Here is a 20,767-nt window from a genome sequence, read left to right as displayed (position 1 = left end):
ATAGAAAGGACCCAATATCATGATACATCATAGACAAAAATGCTTCATTTTGTCACAGGTGGCTTACCTTGTGCCAGTTCACTTATTAAAGTATTTTGAATACAGGGTAATTTAATTTATCTAAATCTAGTAGTACCCCATCAAATTGAGTCTTTAATTCAATGTAATCAGAATTAATTAATTAGAATTCATGTAATATAATGGAATTATAGTTAATCAGAGTTGGTAATTTTAAAATATTACTTAATACTTATGCTACCTAGAATCTATCACAAATTACATCAAAGTGGATGATTAATCATAACAGCGTATACCTTAAAGCAGATTCACAATTGGCAGAAAACATATCAAATATACATCCAAAAAAGATTTTGCTACAGAGTACAAGGCACATATTTCAAATGTGATTTACAGCCTTGCATGCATATTAAGCAGCCCAAAAAATACCAGCCTCGAATCTGTCAGTTAGCTTTGCCCCTGATAATTGAGATAATTGGCACTTTAGTTATTGTGTGCTAATCCATCACAGCTGGGTTTAATAGCTTGTAGAAAATGCAGATGTGTGGTAATTACTGTGATGCATTGCCATCAGTGGAAACAAAGCAATACATGTGGTAAATATTCATCTGACCGCCTTTGACCCCACAACTGGTTTTGTTTTTTGGGATGTGAATAACTGCTTAGTGAGTATCGGCCTCTGTTTTTGGTTTGCGTATCATTATTTATGAAGTAGAGAGGCACAGCAGAAGTATGCTAGGGCTATAACCCAGAGGTCAATGGACCAACACCATTTCTCATGTAGATTTCATTCATTAAGTGATTTCTTGTGAGGCAAGCACATCCTTTTTGCCTCATGATAAGTGCATGCTGGTAACATTAGGGATTAAATATTTTACCATCTGCCGGTTTTCAAAACCCAATCTTAGCATGTCCCACCTTCTTGATTTACCTCAGCTTCTTTCCTGTGCTTTTCTTTTGATAAATTTGCATCTTTAATCTGGCTTTCCTGATTTTCCTTGACTAGTGCCATCCACTTGAGCAGACAGGCAGGGCCTCGGTTTATAAATAGCACCTCATCTGATAAATAGCACCCTGGTGATGTAGCACTTCCTCAGTACTACAGTAAAGTATCGACCTAAAGTGAAGAGAGAGTGTTTTCACAGGAAACTAGAGTCAGAGGACTGAGAGGTACAAGAAATCGTAAACGTACCCCTAAAATGTCGATTTTTCCAGCCATAGAAGTGAAAGTTAGGTGTGGGGCTGCAGACTTCATTTCATGATTCCACATTGGTTTCCTTTCACTTCATTTTGCATGGCACTTTTTTCTTTCCTTTCTTTCAGCCTTGATAAAGGTTGCCAATGGGTTGAAAGGCTTTTTGAGCCTTTCCAAATGCCCTAAGAATTTTGGCTCCTCAGTGTGTCCACGACTTTTAAGTGGCTCCATCCCTTTAAATTTTAACAGAAACAGCTGTTTTTCTGATCCCCCCCCAGTAGGCTAGGTTCCTGCACAAGGCCAAAACTACAGACGGTGCCATGAACAATTAAACAAATGAACTAACCAAGGAAAATTGTGTCCAATCAGTTCACTACAATTCTGGCTAGCTTTGCGCCAGCATCTACTCATTCTGAACTGAATTCCTCTGGGACCAGAAAATCTACCCTCTGGTATCAATGATTAATAGGAATAATAAAGATAATTTTCCAATTTTGTGCTCCTAAAGGAGAGCTTTGCCTGGCAGAAGCACGCATAAGGAAATTCAGGCGTACATGCTCCAAGTTTAGGCTGTAAAGATTACCTTATTACCTCCTCAGAACACGAAGTAGCATTTTTAAACAAAGCATTAGTTCTACAAATAAGAGAATGACAAGACTAGTTTGCTACTTTAACATCCAAAAGTACACATAAAAATATTCTGATATAAAACACTCAATAAAAATCATGTAATGAGTTGACAGGCAAGTAGCAGAGGTGTTTTTCCAAATTATACACACTGTTATTAAACTGCTTTTCATAGCCCTATTCATCACTACAATTAGATATTAAATTTTGCTGTGAAGCCTTTGTTCAAGACTGACAAGTTTTCTATAATGTGCTACTGGCCACACATTTAAAGTACATTCACTATGAGTAATGCAGATTGAGAGGTAGCTTCTACTGGAAATCATGATGTGAGACAGAAGCTCATGGCTGCAATGCCAACGATGTAAAAATCTGGTCTGATCTTAAAAAGCAAACTAATCATATGCAGCAGCAATATTTCCTGTAAATTGCTAAACATTCAATATCTCAGTAACCTCCTCCAGCTCTATAACTCTTCGGGAACTCTGCGTTCCTCCAACTCTAGCCTCTTGTGCATCCCCCACTTCTTTTGTCCCACCATTAGCAGATGAGCATTCAGCCGTCTAAGCCCTAAGCTCTGGAATTCCCACCCCAAACCTCTTCCCCTCTCCACCTTACTCTCCTCCTTTAAGACTCTGCTTAAAACCTACCTCTTTGACCAAGCATCTGGTCACCTGTCTTAATGGGGTTAATTTTAACCCCCAAGAATGGGTGGGTAGGTGGCGGGTGGGAGTTGAAAATAGTTGTTTTTTTGGGTCGCAACTGCAAACTTTTCGGACTTTGCATTCCCAGTGGGAAGTCTGTACTTATATGCACCCACATTAAACCCCGGAAGTGAAGCCGGATTGCAGTCGCAACCCAAAAAACAATTATTTTCAACTCCCACCCGCCCTCAACCCACCTGTTCTTGGGGGTTAAAATCACCCCTAATGTCTCCTCCTCTGGCTCGGTGACAATTTTTTGTCTGATAACTCCTTGGGAGGTTTTACTGCGTTAAAGGCGTTATATGGGATATGGGAGTGGTGCCAGAGGACTAGAGGATTGCAAATGTTACATCCCTATTCAAAAAACGGGATAGCGATAAACCTGGTAGCTATAGGCCAATCAGTCTAACGTCAGTGGTGGGAAAAGTACTAGAGACCACTGTCAAGGACAAAATTAATTCTCACTTGGAGAAGCATGGGTTAATAAGGGGCAGCCAGTACAGATTTGTTAAAGGCAAATTGTGTTTGACTAATATGATTGAGTTCTTTGATGAAGTAACAGAGAGGGCTGATGAAGATAGTGTAGTAGATGTTGTATATATGGACTTTCAAAAGACATTTGATAAAGTGCCACATAACAGATTATTTGGAAAATAGAAGCACATGGGATTAAAGGGATGGTGGTAACTTGGGTACGTAATTAGCTAAGGGATAGGAGGCAGAAAGTAGTAGTGAACGGATGTTTTTCTGATTGGAGAGAAGTATGCAGTGAAGTCGTCCAGGGGTCAGTATTAGGACAATTGATTTTCTTGTTATATATAAATCACCTGGACTTGGGTATAAGGAGTACAATTTCAAAGTTTGCGGATGATACAAAACTTGGCAACGTAGTAAATAGTGAGAAGGATAGTAGCAGGCTTCAGGAGGACATAGTCAGACTGGTGAAATGGGCAGACACATGTCAGATGCAACTTAATGTGGATAAGTGTGAAGTGACGCACTTTGGGAGGAACAACATGGACAGGCAGGAAAATCTAAATGATACTATTTTGAGGGGTTGAGCAGAGAGACCGGGGGGTGCACAAATCTGTGAAGTGGCAGGGCAAGTTGATAAGATGGTTTAGAAAGCAAATGGGATACTTGGCTTTGTAAGTGGGGGCATTGAATACAAAAACAAGGAACTTATGCTAAACCTTTACAAATCACTGGTTAGGCCTCAGCTGGAGTATTATGTACAATTCTGGGCACCACACTTTAGGAAGGATGTCAAGGTCTTGGGGAGGGTACAGAGGAGGTTTACCAGGATGATACCAGAGATGAGGGATTTCAGTTATGTGGAGAGATTGGAGAAAATGGGATTGATCTCCTTAGAGCAGAGAAGTTTAAGGGGAGATCTAATAGCAGTATTCAAAATTATGATGGGTTTTGATAGAGCAAGTAGGGAGAAATTGTTTTCTCTGGCAAGTGGGCCAGTAACCAGAGGTCATAGATTTAAACTAATTGGCAAAAGAACTAGAGGAGAAATGAGGAAAATTTTTTTCACGCAGAGAGTTGTTAAGATCTGGAATGCACTACCTGAACGGGTGGTGGAAGCAGACTCCATAGGAACTTTCAAAAGGCAATTGGACATATACTTGAAGAGGACTAATTTGCAGGGTTATAGGGAAAAAGCTGGGACTAAATTGGACAGCTCTTTCAAAGAATCGTCACAGGCATGACAGGCCAAATGGCCTTCTTCTGTGCTGTAAGATTTTATGATTCTAGATTCTAGATAAAGTTACTAAAGACACTAGTTGCTTCTAGATCAATAGTTGACTTTATGCTATTCCAGTTAAGAAGACCACAGAAAATAGCAAATTTGCTTCAGATAAATCCTTGGAATTATTGTGAAATGAGTTTAATAAAGGTTAACAATATGTCCATCCGTTGTGTTGTGTCCTAGGCAGGTCCTACCTCAAGTTTTTCTTTGTATTTGTATTTTTTTTATATCAGGCAGCATCCTAGTGAATCTGCGCTGTACCCTTTCAACAACCACAACTACTTATCATAATATCATAGTACGGTATAGTATAGAAGGAGGCCATTTGACCCATTGTGCCTGTGCTTGCTCTTTGAAAGAGCCTTCCAATTAATTGCACTCCATCAGCTCCCCACAGAAGCCTTTAACACAGCAGGACCGGGCTGCCAAGAAGCCCGTGACAAAGAGCCAGCCCGTCCCATGTTCAAACCAGGATTTGGACGTCTTGCAAGAAGGGCTACTTCCATCCCAAGAGACTGATAATATTTTGCAGCAACTCAGGCTTATAGTTGGCATGTAGAAAAAGTATTAGAATACGACACAGAAAAACCTGTACGGTCACAAGAGTTGTGCACAGTGCCAGAACCAAATAATGTTTTTGTAAATAGTTGTAATAAATCACTGGAATATTTGAAATAAGGAATGCTTGGTGTTTGATGTGCTTGTCTGATAACGTGCTGCTATTGAGGCTCAGGATCAGGATATGATGGCTAGCTGTGAGGAGCAAGGATTTTACTTAAACCACAGAGAGGTTGGCGAGAGGAGGCAGATCTTTGATGGGCTGAGAGGTCCAAATAATAGTGTTCTATTTATTTGTGAAGGTGTGCCAAATGAGTCTGTCACTCAGCTGTCTAGCTGCAGTTCCCATTGCACCTGCTTCCCGTTCTTCATGGGCCAGGTCTACAGCATCAGCAGTTTCATCATCAGGCTCACTGGAATCTTCCGGGACATCTACTTCAGTCCATTCCTGATTGCAAAATCATGAAGCGCACAACATGCTATCACAGTCCGCGAGACCATGATGGATGCATACCGCTAGGCACTCCCACACCTATCCCGACATTGAAATCTTTCTTTAAGTATCCCAATGGCTCACTCAATTCTTATCCTTGTCTTTATCCATGCATCATTGTAGCACTCCTATGCAACACTGGTGGTCCTATGAATAGGTGTCATGAGCCATGGGAGTGGCAGGTGTCCCTCGTCACCCAGCAGCCACCCCGGCCCTTGCCTCTGCTGTTTAAATAAAGCTGTGACACTAGACTGACTAAATATAAATGCATCATGACAGCTCCCAGAATGTCATGAATTCATGTGCAAGAAAGCTGTGCCTGTCATCACACATGAACTGCATACATTCAGCAAATGGAAAACTTACATAAATATGGAGGGTTACTTTTAGGGTATGCAATACCACATGGGTGCAACTAATAGGCCCGACAACCCTGAGAAATCCAGCAATTCTGAAAAATATTATGGCCCTCAAAGTCATTTGTCTGGGAACACTATTGAATTGTATAAATTGAGCTGCGCTGGAAAAATGGGCATTGGTGACTTGCCTGATAGAGCAGTGCACAGCAACCTGGCTTATCTGACAAAAGTTCCCTGTAGCTGCCTGGAATGATCCTGTGACATGAAATTTGACAGCAGTGGTTACTTTCTGTGCCATAGTGAGAGTTGTCTCTGCTGTGGACTTTTGTTGCGATCGGGTTACATCAGCGAACAAAGCTCCTTCACAGCATCACAATTGACGTGCAATCACCTGAAACAGAGCTCCTGGAAAGGTGCACTTGGGTGATAGATCCTACTGGATGTGCTCCTCTCAACCCCACATTTAAAGAAAGTGGGCAGCTGCCGGCAACTGTTCCCCCCCGATCGCTTCCACTCACCCCACCCCCGATCATTCCCCTCCCCAGTCGCCCCCCCCCCCCCTTCCCAACCCAATCAGCCCCCTTCCTGGTCACCCCCCTCCCTTCACCCCCCCCCCCCCCATCACTTATGTCGCAGCTGCCCGATCTTCAAACTCGCTTTGCTAGCGAACTACCTGTTGTTGTACGCAGCTCGCCAGCTCAATGAGGCTCGAGGCCCAATATCGGGTGCGCCTTGGGCCTAACTATTCAGGCACAGGGATTGATCCCTGTGCCCCCTAATGCCCAAAAATGGGCAAGCCTGAATTTCTAGGCCATGTTTATTATTCGCTAGTTGATGTTCTGTAGCGTTTCTCACAAAAACTCCCTCTTCCTGTGACTGCCTTTGTCTCATAATTCTTTCTGTTTTCTTCCCTCGTTTTGTCTTTTTCTATTTTAAATGTTTTTATATCTTTTTTTGATCTCTTCTTCTAATATCGTGCCCACCTCGTTAGTCTCCCTGGTAAATACTGAGGTAAAGTAGGTATTCAATATTTCTGCTATTTCACTGTCATTACCTGTGAGTTTATCTTGTGCATCCCTTAGTGGCCCTATTCCTATCCTGATTTTTCTGGTCTCGATACTGTAGAAAGGATATAGAGGCATTGGAGAGGGTGCAAAAAAGATTCACAAAGATGATACCAGAACTGAGAGAATATACTTATCAGGAAAGGCTGAACAGGCTAGGGCTCTTTTATCTAGAAAAGAGAAGGCTGAGGGGTGACCTGATAGAGGTCTTTAAGTAAATGAAATGGTTTGATAAGGTAGACGTGGAAAACATGTTTCCACTTGTGGGAGAGTTCAAAACTAGAGGTCATAAATATAAAATAGTCGCTAATAAATCCAATAGGGAATTCAGGAGAAACTTCTTTATCCAAAGATTGGTGAGAATGTGGAACGAGCTACCACAAGGAATAGTTGGGACAAATAGCATGGATGCATTTAAGGGGAAGCTAAATAAGCACATGAGGGAGAAAAGAATAGAAAGTCATGCTGATAGGGTTAGATAAAGAAGGGAGGGAAGAGGCTCGTGTGGAGCATAAACACCGGCATAGACCTGTTGGGCTGAATGGCCTGTTTCTATGCTGTAGTTTTGATGTAACTAGATGTAACAAATGATCCCTGCCTGTTCCAATAAGATTCCTCAGTGGTTAATATTTGGGTGATATATTTGGACAGCTCAGTGACAGATGAGAGTAATGTGCCCACCAGTCAAAAAAATTAACTAGCTGGCACCTTCACTGAAATGAATGTAGAAATGCAGTCAGACAACCATAACTGCCTAAGGTTTATGGAGCATCAAGCTGTAAAATTGAACGTCTCCTCCAGTTACATTAGTGATTTTCAGTGCAAAATAAAAGAATTGTTTTTGTTTACACGTTTCTTATTAACCGTACATTTGTATGATCTTTGTTATGTTATAAAATGAAGTTTTCTTTGACCAGGTAGGCTCTGTTTGAAATTGAAAGCAGGAAGAGACTAAATGGATTTTAGAGAAAGTGGTTTAACTGCATTCAAGGGGTGAACATAAGAACATAGCAACAGGGAAAGGCAATTTGTCCAAACAAACCTCTCCCTTTTTCATTTACCTCAATTTGTTTACTCACCTTCTTATCATATGATTTCATCCCTTTTCTAGAAATACATGTACTTACCTCTTGATCTGATTTATACTGCCCAGTTCATTGGCCTTCCGTGGTAATTTATTCCACAACTCTGTTACCTTCTAAGTAAGAACGTTCTATATGAGATCTCTTTTTATTCCCAGCTTCCTCATTCTTAACTTGTGTTTCCTGGCATTTGGATCCTTCCCCATAATGGACAACTTGCCTGGATTACCTTTTTCAATCCTTATCGTAATCTGGAAAACTTCAATTACATCACTGTGAATATACTTTTTTATTGAGAACAAGCCCAACTACTTTAATCTTTTCTTATAATTTAGATTCCTGATACCCAGAGTCATGCTGGTTGCTCACTTCTTACCTACTCAGTAGAACTTACAAATGCTGAACTTGAAGATTGGAAATTATGACTTTGCTGGAATTGGCCCCAATATATAATTTTCACAGTATTGGAAACTTACCCATCCCCCACAACATCTACCATAATCCCCAGCCTCAGCCCTCCTCCCCAATGGCAGCAATTCCCAACTCCTGAACCATCCCTTGCTGGTACTGTTTCCCTGTCTTTGCTCTCAGCTCCCATTCATCTCCCCCTGTCCCACCTTATGTCTCACCCTCACCATTCCCTTCCTCTTCACCCTCCTCTCCCCTTCCCCTCCTCCCTGTCCTGCCTATTCCCCCGTCCCTTCTTCCCCTCTTTTTCCCCATCTTCCATCCTCTCCTTTAACCCCTTCCCGCTCTTCTTTCCTGTTCCCTTCCTCCCCTGTTCCTTGTCTTCCCCCTCTTATCACCCTCTTTCCTCCTCTCTCCCTCATCCTCTTTCCTCCTGCTCTTCTCCGTTCCCTCCCCCCCTTCCCCTGCCTTGCTCCAATTATCCATTGTCCTCTAAATCTGCTTGGCCTGAATACTGAACTTGGTCTTGACTTCCCATGTGCAACACCAAGGTAGATTGATAGTAATATAAAAAATAGCTTTAGTTTTTGCATATTGCATTCAATCTGACCAAATCTGTACTAGATTGGATACTTGACGTACATGTGGTTCTCTCAGTTAGTAACACTAAGTAAGCACCCTTTAGAACAGTTAATGTCATTCCATGTGCCATGTTCCTGACCTATTATACCCTAAATTTAATAACAGCATCACAAGCCAATCGATTCTACGGAGATACAGTTCAGCTCTTTCAGGGTTGGAGAGTTCAGATTAGTACTGTTCTTTGCTCAAGCATTTTATTCTCTGGTGATTATATTAAGATTCCCTTAACTCATTTCATTTGTCAGCTTCAATAGCCACCACTAATTAGCAATCTTCAATATTTATCTCTAAACTAGATTAAAAGCTTGCTCTCTGCAGATGTTATTATCTCAAGCCGCATTGCCAAAGAATGCTCAAAAATGTTTATTGTTAATGGGGAAAAAAGAAAGAAAAGAACATCCAGTAACGTAATGTTTAATTGAAGTGGAAAATATATGTGGAAAATTGGCTTATTGGCAAACTAGAGACCATGATTTAAATCTGTAACATACCACTGATTTTATTTTGACACCTGGGGCTCGATTTTACCAGGCCTGCGGGTTTCTGGCGGGTTGGGTTTCGGGAGCGTGGTCAACACGCTCGGTGAAATTAGTGGGTTGCCCGCGCGATCGTAGCAGGCAACACACTAATGGGATCCAATTACCTGCTCCTCCGGGCTCCGCGCTGCTGGTCTGCACGTCGGGCGGGCTGCGCATGCGCAGTACGATCTGTCAGCTGGAGGCTCGCTAGTTAAAGGGGCACTCCTCCACTGATAGATGCTGCAACCAATAGAACACATTACAGCATGGAGCAGCCCAGGGGGAAGGCTGCTCCCAGTTTAATGATGCCTCACCCCAGGTATCATCAGATGGGGTGAGGAGGAGGGGGAGGACAGAGATCTTCCTCCCGGCGGGTGGGAGAAAGCGGCCTGCCTCTGCCACCAAGAAGGCCTGGCTCGAGGTGGCAGAGGAGGTCACCTGCACCACCAACATATCGTCCACCTGCATACAGTGCAGGAGGCGCTCCAATGACCGCAGTAGGTCAGCCACAGTGAGAACACGTAGTCTTTCCCCTACACTCCGTCTGCCACAACACTGCCCCCACCCCACATCTCCTTCGGCACCGCCAACACCACTCTGTCACATCACCCCTCATACCCACTCAAACCCCATCCTCATCTTACCTGCACCTACTCACCTCGCGAGTACTCACCCCGCCACTAACACGCAACCCAATCCTCATACAATCTCATGGCTCTATCCCATACGCACCCTCTCGTGCATCTCCCTCACGGCCAGCCTCACTCAACCTGCCACCACCTGTGCTGCAGCCACAGGGCATGCATCACATATGTGCAGTAGGCAGCGTAAGGCAAACGTGTCGTGAGCATGAAGGGGATGCACAAGGGTGTTTGAGGGTTTGTCATGGGTGTTACCTATATTGAATTTCAGAACAACTCACATCACACATTATATTGGCACCACCACTGCCATGTCTCCGCGAATCCTGTCTGTTTTGTGCAATAATGCCCACTCCTGGGTATCACTATGAGGACCCACCACTGATGCCACCCATTGTGTCACTGCAGAGTAGGTGCAGGTGTATTTGCAGGGCTCTTCCGCGCAGACGACTGAGAGACATTGGCGGTGTACCCGGCTGCACCCTGGAAGGATGCGGAGGAGAAGTTGTGGAGGGCAGTGGTGACTTTGGCAGCGACAGGTAAGCAGATGGTGCTGGGGCCAGCCAGGAGCAGTTCGGCATGAAAGAGGCTGCAGATGTCCACGACTACATGTCGAGTGAATCTGCGCCTCCGTGTGCACTGCTGCTCGGAGAGGTCCGGGGAGCTGTGTCTCGGTCTGTGGACCCTGTGGCGAGGGTAGTGCCCTCTGTGACGCGTCTCTCTCTGCGGTAGCCCTCCCTCCTGCTGTACAGGTGGAAGTGTCACAGCACTCTGTTGTGGAGCTCCACGTGTCAGAGGTGGACGGCGTGGATGGCGAGGCTGGTGATGCTGTTCGCCCTCCGAGGGGGTCATGACTGCAGCTACGGCGGCCCCCATCCGCAATAAGTACATCTGAGGGGGTCCGCAAGGTAGGCACATGTCTCCGGACCCCGGGGTGAGTGTGCAGGTTGGTGACTTTGACCGTCAGGAGGGGGGTGGTGGAGGCCACACTTTGTCCCAAGTGACAGAGCGGCCTCCTGCAATGGGTGAGGGTCTCCCCCCCCCACCTGTCAAATGGACCTTTGCAGCTGCCATAGGCTGACGGCTGCAACACGTCCAGTTCAACTAGGACTGTTTCCCCCAATGTGTGAAACATTCCCATGTTTCTCCAAAATCACACACAGTCCCTTAATCAGGTCAGTTAATGACCTGAACAAGCAAAATAAATACACTCAAGTGGCATCCCGCTGGCTTTAATTGCCTGCGGGATTCCCACCAGCGGGGGCTACGCACGCACCCCCGCACGTCATCGGGGAACCTGGAAGTGGGCGGGATCGTGGCGCGATCCGGTCATGTGCCTGGATATCGGGATTTTCGGGGCCCCCCCGCTGGATACGCACACGAAACCCGCCGGTAAAATCGAGCCCCTGGTATGAAAAAATCTACATTTGGAATTATTGTCTACATTATTGTCTAAAGTTTTTTTTCTTTTTTTGAGATGCTGAAAATCTTTTAGCATGTCTGAGTCAAGGTTAATCTGTTCCCATGCATTACTTTCTGTTGCTCTGTGATGCTATAAGCAGAACCCAGTGATCTTTTATTCCCAATTTTCTTCCCCTTTCACTGCTCCTCAAGGCAATTACTAATACTGGGCGAGAGTTCCACAGACACTGGCAGCCCTGTGCTACCTCACGCAAGTACCATTCTTCATATGGGAGACTAGGCAATGTGTATTGGCAGGCTATTCAATCATGAAGGGAATCCAGTGTCAGCCTGATCCCGTTCTCATTCATTGTGCAACAGCGCACACCCTTTAAAGCAGGGCTCCATGGATACTCTTACTGTAGCCAAAAGCCACTGAGACCAATTGTGGCAGCACTCCACCCACCCCTTTAAGATCTTTGTAAACAATTTTACAACACCAAGTTATAGTCCAGCAATTTTATTTTAAATTCACAAGCTTTCGGAGATTTTCTCCTTCAGGAAGGAGAAAATCTCCGAAAGCTTGTGAATTTAAAATAAAATTGCTGGACTATAACTTGGTGTTGTAAAATTGTTTACAATTGTCAACCCCAGTCCATCACCGGCATCTCCACATCATGACTACCCTTTAAGATCAGCGAACTCAGTGTAGGCAGGGATTGAACTTGAGTCCTTCTGCTCTTTGTGGCTCAATCCCACACTGGATGAATTATTTACCTATTAGCTAATCAAGATAAATGCGGTCAAACTGTTTATCAGCTCTAGTGTTTAATACATCTTGACTCACTGAGCAAAACACAGCACTCTCACATAAGGGTAGTGGAAATTTGTAGTTTTCTCCCCCAAAAGACTGTGGATGTTGGGTCAACTGAAATTTTCAAGACTGAGAGCGACAGATTTTTTTTTAGGGAAGAGTATTGATGAATATGGATCAAAGGCAGGCAAACGGAGTTGAGGTACAGGTCAATCATGATCTGATTAAATTTCAAAACAGGCTTGTGGGCTGAATGGCCAACTCTTGTTCCTATGTTCCTAATTCTTTAATAAGAGTATGGGAAAGTTCTACCCCATAATATCTAATCCTATGAACCATAAAATGGGAAATATTAACAACAGTTAAGACATGAGAAACATCAGATCCTATTTTCTGTTGTTACGTGTGAATATTCTTACAAACAATTCAACTTCTAAAAACTGTCTGCAAAGATATTTTAGTTGCCAGTTAATGATGAGTGATGCCAATATGCTTTTTTAATATGGTCGGTAAGTTTTATTAACTCTACCAAACAATTTAATGCCTTTACACAGCAGGAGAAAGGGAGAAAAAGAAGTATAAACTCACTAATTAGGAAGAATTTTGCAAAAAATTTGAATAATTATAGAACAGGAGATGACAAGTGATTGAAATGAGTACTGCACTACTTTACATTTTGCAATATTATCTTTTTCATAATTACAACACTTACTGTAGTTTAAGGCAGCTGATGGTAGAGAGAATACCACTCACAGTTACTGGTGACAGAAAGTGTAGGCTTGTTCTATGTAATTATTTTTAATGTCTGTCATATAATCAAATTACATGTTAATTCTGCACAATTTAGGTGACATAGTTTCAAAGAGAACAGTGCACCACTCTATACACATCTGATGTTAACTTCTTATATACTATCATAAAATGTTTCTAACTGTCCAGTTGTTGATGACAAACCAGGGGATAGACTTTGAGGCCTCCTGCCTGGCAGAAACAGGTAGTAGTGCCCCGAAAATGTTGGGAATGACATACCGCTCTGTTCCCGCCATTGCTGTGGCTCTGGCAATCCTCCCCCAGGCCTACTGTTGGGCGGGTGGAGCAAATCCTGAGTTGGCCTATCTAAAATGCAAATTGAGGTCCTTTGACATACATAGGACTCCGACTGCCATTTTAGGAAAGCACCGGTTGGACTGTGCGCCGTGCATGCTCCATCCAGTATCAGCTGGTGGTCCAGCCAAAGATGATCTCACAGGTAAGTCTATGTTGAGTTTTGATTCCCGAGTCCAAATCGTTTATGTAAATGGTGAACAATAGTGGTCCCTGCACTGATCCTTGTGGAACACCACTTCCCACCTTCCGCCAGTCTGAGTAAATACCTTTAACCCCTACCCTCTTCTTTCTGATTTGTAGCCAGCTTGATATCCATTCTGCTACTTGCCCCCTGACTCTACATGGTCTGACCTTAGTCATGAGTTTACAATGTGGTACCTTACTGAAGCTCTTTTGGAAATCCAAGTACATTACATCTATTACATTATCCTTGTCTACTCTTTCTGTTCTTTCTTCAAAGAATTCAATAAGGTTGGTCAAGCAGGACCTTCACTTTTTGTATCCATGCTGACTATTCTTTATTATATTTTCGGTTTCTAGATGTTTTCTATTACATCTTTAAATAAAGATTCCATTATCTTCCCTACCACAGACATTAAGCTAATTGGTCTATAGTTCCTCGGTCTTGTTCTATCTACCTTTTTAAATATAGAAATCACATTCGCTGTCTGCCAGTCCTATGGCACTATTCCCATTACTAATGAATTTTTATATATATAATAGTGCCTCTGCTATCTCTTCCCTTGGTTCTTTTAATATGTGCAGATGCAAACCATCCAGACTCCGGGTTTCATCCTCTCTAAGTTTGGTTATCTCCCCCCTTTCTAGCTTAAATGTCTTGATATCTTTTTTGATCTCTTCTTCTAATGTCATGTCCACCCTGTTAGTTAAGGTCAGGAAATGACGTTGCTGTTTTAATGATGCCGCACAAACCCAATTTGCACGTATTCATGAGGCTTCCAGCTGTTTCAGATGAGAACTGTGGCCACCAGGAATGCTCCGCCAGGAAAATCAAGCAAGTTCTGCAACCAGCGCACACTGGGCAGGACAAACTGACTTTCCATTTTCCATCTCCTACCGCCAAGTTTTTGTGTGCAAACAGGGTAGTAAGAAGACCAAAATCGCCCCCAGAGCACAAACTAAAATATTTTAATATTCTCATCCCCAGTACAAAATGAAATGATATCACACAGTGTATTTAAATATATTCCAAAAGGCCCATGGAATTAACCCTCACCATTTGAAATTGGGAATGTATTGACAACTGGTGTCTTTCAATTCTTTGGTTCTCTACAAGTCGCAATGATTTCTGGAATATTGAAATAGGCTGGATAGACTCAGCTTAGCACAAGGCTAGAAGAGAGACATTTTTTAACAGCAAAGATATATACTACTTACAATCAGAGGGCCCCTGTTGTTTTCACGATATTTATTCTGAAAGAAAATATAAACGACTGTAGCTGCCAGCGAGTAGAGGAATGCAAAGACAGCAATGGTGACAAAGAACTCAGCGGATGAAGAGTAGTCGCCTATCAGGAACAGCTTCTCCTGCTTTTTTCCTTCACAGGTGGGCGCATGAAAGTACACTTGGTGTAACCTGGAAGTACACATAACAAAGTATCAGCATTAGACACACAATCATTGTTTTTCTGACTATGGATTTCTCTTTTTTGATGGTTTTTTTAGTTGCATGTTTGTTTCACAGTAGACATAATTCAATCGGGGCATTATTTTAGTTAGAAAGCTTTTCTCAGGCACATTTATTCCCAAAGTACTGAAGTGTTAATAGCTGATAAATGTTAAATTGTACTTTAAGCTTGGCTCTAAATTTAAATGAATGTATAAAATTCCAAACAACTCAATTTGTTGCCTCTTATAGGGAGGATAGAGTTAGGGTTAGTATGAACCTGCGACTTTAGAATTCTTGGGAGAATAAATTAGAAATTGCTTGTACATGATATGTGGTTTTGATCTCTCTTGCCACAGAAAAAAACTGCCTCTGCAAGGGCCCTGGGTTAAGGAGGGAAGTTGTTATGAGTGACCTTACTGAGGGAACAAGGCATAACGCAATGGATCTGTATCTACGAAGGACATTACCACTATGAGGGATTTAATTTAGGCAAGAAGCTGGTTCCTGTGAACTGCTTGATATTGAGTTCTGTCGTTCCTTGAAGGGTAGCAGTTATTTGATATGCTTTTTTTCTCTGTGTCATTTTGTTCGTGTCTTCAGTAGAATAGTTATAGGCATTAGCTAAGTATTACAGAATAGGAAGTCTAAGCTTGAGCGATGACAATGCACTCTAAGGCTAATGGCACAAAGTTCTGACCTGAAATAGGAATAAAGTCAATAATAACTTGAGAAATAACTGGGATTTCAAAGCATGAATTGAATCAACAGTGAGATTAATTGGAATGCTAAGAATGGGGGGTTATCTATATATTTTTACAACATTTGTTTAAAAGTCTATATTTTGTAACTTGTAAATCTTCGTAATGTGACACTGTATAACTGTGAAACCTCTAGCATGTCACTAAAATGAAAAGGAAAAGGTTTTCAATTACTGTTCTGTTCTTCTATGTTTATATTTCCTAATCCTCTTGGGTGAAAATTGCACCAAATATTTCTCTGTCTCATTTATTACTATTTTATCCCTACTGTTGCTCTAGTTGACAAAGTGAGGCTAATCTCCAACTTCGTCCCATGGGTGGTAATCTGATGGAGCAGATCACCGCCCATTGTAGAACTCGTCCGATTTTCATCCCATTGAAATCAAAAAGACCCCCAGTATTTCTAAAACTAGTAATCTATTAGTATATTGCATTATGTTTGAACATTTCAGATTCCCACTCTGAATGTTACAGAAATATTCTGTTATATTAAGTATGACCAAAAGTATTGGAGCAAGTTTGCACTGTTACAATTGGTGTGCTCAAATGTGCATACTCACTGTCTTTTGCATTCTGTTCACGTTGACACATCTGTGGGGAGGTTGTAGCCAATCTCTCCTGGCAGGTTTGTCCATGCACTTCACTGATGGACACCAGGATCCCAAAATCCTCAGGATGCAATTTCGGCAGTTATATTGAGGTGGATGGTGCCCACAGGTGACCCCAATGCAGATTTTGCCGGAATTTTCGGCACCAGTGGGAAGGCACCTCTTTGCATGGGGCAAGCACCGCTACAGGCTCTGGTGCCCACTTGCCCCATTTGGTGGAAAGTCTGGTGCCTGCCCACCAAGGGGGCAAGGTTGCCATGTCTCCTCCCCAAACTCCCTCTTGGCCCGTGTGTAAGGGGGTGGTGATCAAGACATACATATTTTTAAAATTGCTTCCTTCTTTGTTGAACCCGGCTGGTTACACTTTACTAAAAATGTGGGAAAATCCCCAGAAAATGGTAAAGGCATAGCATATCCAGGACCATGGTGTTTTCCAATGGGTTCTGCCAGACTACTCCTGGAGTTCTGGGAGGAGCCCAGAGGAACGCCTGTGAAATTTCAAAAGTAGGGTTGTCAACCTGTTTGCAAAATGTCAACCTCAGTTGTATGTGCAAGTAATGCCTGGTCTTAACTGTACACGATGGTAATATTACTAAATAAATGCAATGTGAAAATCATAGTATAAAAATGCAATACTGTCATTTGTTCCTGTTGTGTTGCCATAACCTGCTCCAGGTAGTAGTTTGGTGGTGGGGCAAAGCTGTGTTGCTATCAATGCAACAGCTGGAAACTGCTCTTATCACTGAAGAGTAACGTTTTGCTATTCTTCCTGTGTTTTCACTTCATTAGATAAAATATGAGTTTGGAACACACAGTACAGTGTTTGATGTTTTCTTTTACTATTTCCAGGCATCATAGGATAGACTTTAATACAGTCCCCACAACATGCACAATCCATGCTTATCACGGGCAGCCGCCTATATCGGGCAAATGGTCCTAACCATTTGTCATTACCATAGGAGTCAATTACATAGGCGCTGCTTAAAACATATTAAGCACGCTGGCTATTTTGTGCAGTTCAATAAGTACTCACTGATTTAAAAGCTCCGCTGATTTCAGGCAAAATCAGGTCTTCAAGCAGCTTCAATCAGCTATTGGCGCAGTTAAGAATTACAGGAGGCAGTCTGAAAGTGGAGACTTCAGGCAGCTTCAACAACAGCAACTTGCATTTATAAAGTGCCTTTAATGTAGCAAAACGTCCCAAGCTGCTTCAGTCAGCTGTTTGTACTGTTAACAACTACGTGAGCTATTTCATTGCTACAACTTATTCTGGTTTTACTGTCCACTGCGTACAGCAGGCAATTGCGTTAGCACCAACACGCCCGTTATATGCTGTGGGGGACTGTAATTGGAAAATCCTGCATTGTCTGCTGACCTCCCTTTCTGATATGCACTCCCGATGTCCAACGCTCCACATGAGGAGCATAAATTACACTCATATAAGATAATTTGGCTGTCAACGTAGTCAATTGCACAAATTGGCAATTAACAGAATTAAAATTCCACATCGCCATTGTGCTACTGGAAATGCAGTGAGGTGGAATTTCTAGTCACTGCTCTGACCTGGCCATGACCCCCTCTCCGGTCATGGGAATGGAGCCATCTAAATAATAGGGGTAGGCAGCTGGCCTATGGTAGTGCAACAGGGATACCAACCATCAGAATATCAGAGTGGCACTCTGCCATTGCAAAGGTGAGCACAAAAGGTTTGGTCGGCCAAAGAGTAGAGGTAGTTAAATATTTTTGGCAGGCCCAGAGTCAAGCAGGAATTGACCCCTCTGGATCAATTTTCATTTAATTTCTCAGTGGTGGAGGCCCATTTGTGGCCAGAACGGCACCTCAGCGTGCTCTCAGCAGACAAAGCTACCAGTGGGCCTTTCACTGCCACATTGGCAGGGTTTCTAGGATTGTCCAGTAACGCCCCAAACTATTACCAGAACTATGTGGGGTGGGCAGAAGAAGCGCCTACCACCCCTGCCCGTGAATCACAATTTTTAGTTTCTTTGTGAATGGAGCAGAAATCTGGGAGATCTGGGGCTTGATGTTACCAGGGCTGCGGGTTCGCGGTGGGGGGCTATTGGGCGCATGGGTAACGCGCCCGGCGAAATCAGTCTGCCCCCCACGCGATCGCAGCCTAATTGGATCCACTTACCTGGTCTTCCGGGTTCCCCACTGCTGATCTGCGCGTCGGGTGGACTGCGCATGCGCAGTAAACTCTGTCAGCTGGAGGAGCTCTATTTAAAGGGGCAGTCATCCACTGACAGATGCTGCTACAAATAGCAAAAATTACAGCATGGAGCAGCCCAGGGGGAAGGCTGCTCCCAGTTTAATGATGCCTCACTCCAGGTATCATTAGATGGGGTGAGGAGGAAGGGGAGGACAGAGATCTTCCCCCCGGCGGGCAGGAGGAAGCGGCCTGCCTCTGCCACCAGGAAGGCCTGGCTCGAGGTGGCAGAGGAGGTCACCTGCACCACCAACATATCGCCCACTTGCATACAGTGCAGGAGGCGCTGCAATGACCTAAGTAGGTCAGCCAAAGTGAGTACACTTACTCATTCCTCTACACTCTGTCGGCCACATCACCGCCCCCACCCCACATCTCCTTCTGCACTGCCAACACTACTCTGTCACATCAACCCTCATACCCACTCAAACCTCATCCTCATCTTACCTGCACCTACTCACCTCGCCAGTACTCATCCCGCCACTACCACTCAACCCAATCCTCATACAATCTCATGGCTCTATCTCATACTCACCCTCTCATGCATCTCTTTCACAGTCAGCCTCACTCAACCTGCCACTACCTGTGCTGCAGCCACAGGGCATGCATCACATATGTGCAGTAGGAAGCATAAGGCAAACGTGTCGTGAGCATGAAGGGGATGCACAAGGGTGTTTGAGGGTTTGTCATGGTTTTTACTTATATTGAATTTCTGACCAACTGACATTACATATTATATTGGCACCACTACTGCCACGTCTTTGCGAATCTTGTCTGGTTTGTGCAATAATGCCCTTTCCTGAGGATCACAATGAAGACCCACAACTGATGACACCCATTGTGTCACTGCAGAGTGGGTGTAGGTGTATTTGCAGGGCTCTTTTGTGCAGACGTCTGAGAGACGTCGGCGATGTCCCCGGTGGCACCCTGGAAGGATGCGGAGGAGAAGTTGTTGAGGGCAGTGGTGACTTTGACAGTGACAGGTAAGAAGATGGTGCTCGGGCCAACCGGGAGCAGCTCGGCATGAAGGAGGCTGCAGATGTCCACGACTACATGTCGAGTAACTCTGAGCCTCCGTGTGCACTGCTGCTCAGAGAGGTCCAGGAAGCTGAGCCTCGGTCTGTGGACCCTGTGGCGAGGGTAGTGCCCTCTGCGACGCATCTCTCTCTGCGGTTGCCCTCCCTCCTGCTGTGCAGGTGGATGTGTCACAGCACTCTGTTGTGGAGCTCCACGTGTCAGAGGTGGACAGCGTGGCTGGCAAGGCTGGTGAGGCTGGTGATGCTGTTCACCCTCCGAGGAGGTCATGACTGCAGCTACGGCGGCCCCCATCTGGAAGATGTACATCTGAGGGGGTCCGCAAGGTAGGTACATGTCTCTGGACCCCGGGGTAAGTGTGCAAGTTGGTGAATTTTCTTGTCAGGAGGAGGGTGGTGGAGGCCAAACTTTGTCCCAAGTGACAGAGTGGCCTCCTGCAATGAGTGAGGGTCTCCCCCCCCCTACCTGTCAAATGGACCTTTGCAGCTGCCACAGGCTGACAGCTGCAACACGTCCATTTCAACTGGGAGTGTTTCCCCCAGTGTGGGAAACAGTCCCAGTTGTCTCTAAAATCCCACCCCTCCTCACATAATCCCTTAATCAGGTCTGTTAATGACCTGAAATAGCAATGTAAATAGTCTTAAGTGGCACCCTGCTGGCTTTAATTGCCTGCGGGGGTCCCACATGCGGGGGCTGCGCGTGCACGTCGGCGCGTCTGTGGGGAACCCGGAAGTGGGCGGGTTGGAGCCGGGCTTCGGACCCACTCCGGGATTCCCCAATTTTCGGAGCCCCCCCTGCCAGGAATGCACCCGATAGCGGGTGCTAAAATGAAGCCCCTGGGTTCTGCACCGTGTCCCCCCTCCCCCCCACCTGCCCCCTGCTGTTGGATTCATACTGATAATGCACAGTTTCTCAGCCAATCCTCATTACAGCTGGACTTTCAATACCTTTCAACTTTTCATATGGTTTGGCTGCAAAATATTCTCATGAAATTCCTAAAATCTTACATGAAGAGCTCAGAGCTTCTAGGAATGCTTTGAGGATAGATTTTTCTGAGTCAACGTTTCTATCTCCGTCAGTTTGACAAAAAAGTGGTGAAACGGGAATCTGTAATCAGTTTTC

At 44.2% G+C, this 20,767-nt stretch overlaps 1 protein-coding gene across 1 annotated transcript in view; it reads right to left on the bottom strand.

The window, feature by feature from the left end:
* synpra (synaptoporin a) overlaps positions 1 to 20,767 on the bottom strand; it is a 312,565-nt gene that overhangs the window by 38,630 nt on the left and 253,168 nt on the right. Inside the window, exon 4 of the mRNA XM_067999126.1 lies at positions 14,789 to 14,987. Coding sequence (XP_067855227.1) covers positions 14,789 to 14,987 — 199 coding nt within the window. The remainder of the gene's footprint in view (positions 1 to 14,788; positions 14,988 to 20,767) is intronic.

This window comes from Heptranchias perlo, chromosome 17 (genome assembly GCF_035084215.1).
Source record: "Heptranchias perlo isolate sHepPer1 chromosome 17, sHepPer1.hap1, whole genome shotgun sequence".
In the NCBI taxonomy this organism is placed as follows: Eukaryota; Metazoa; Chordata; class Chondrichthyes; order Hexanchiformes; family Hexanchidae; genus Heptranchias; species Heptranchias perlo.
This window is presented reverse-complemented; position numbering and strand designations above follow the sequence as displayed.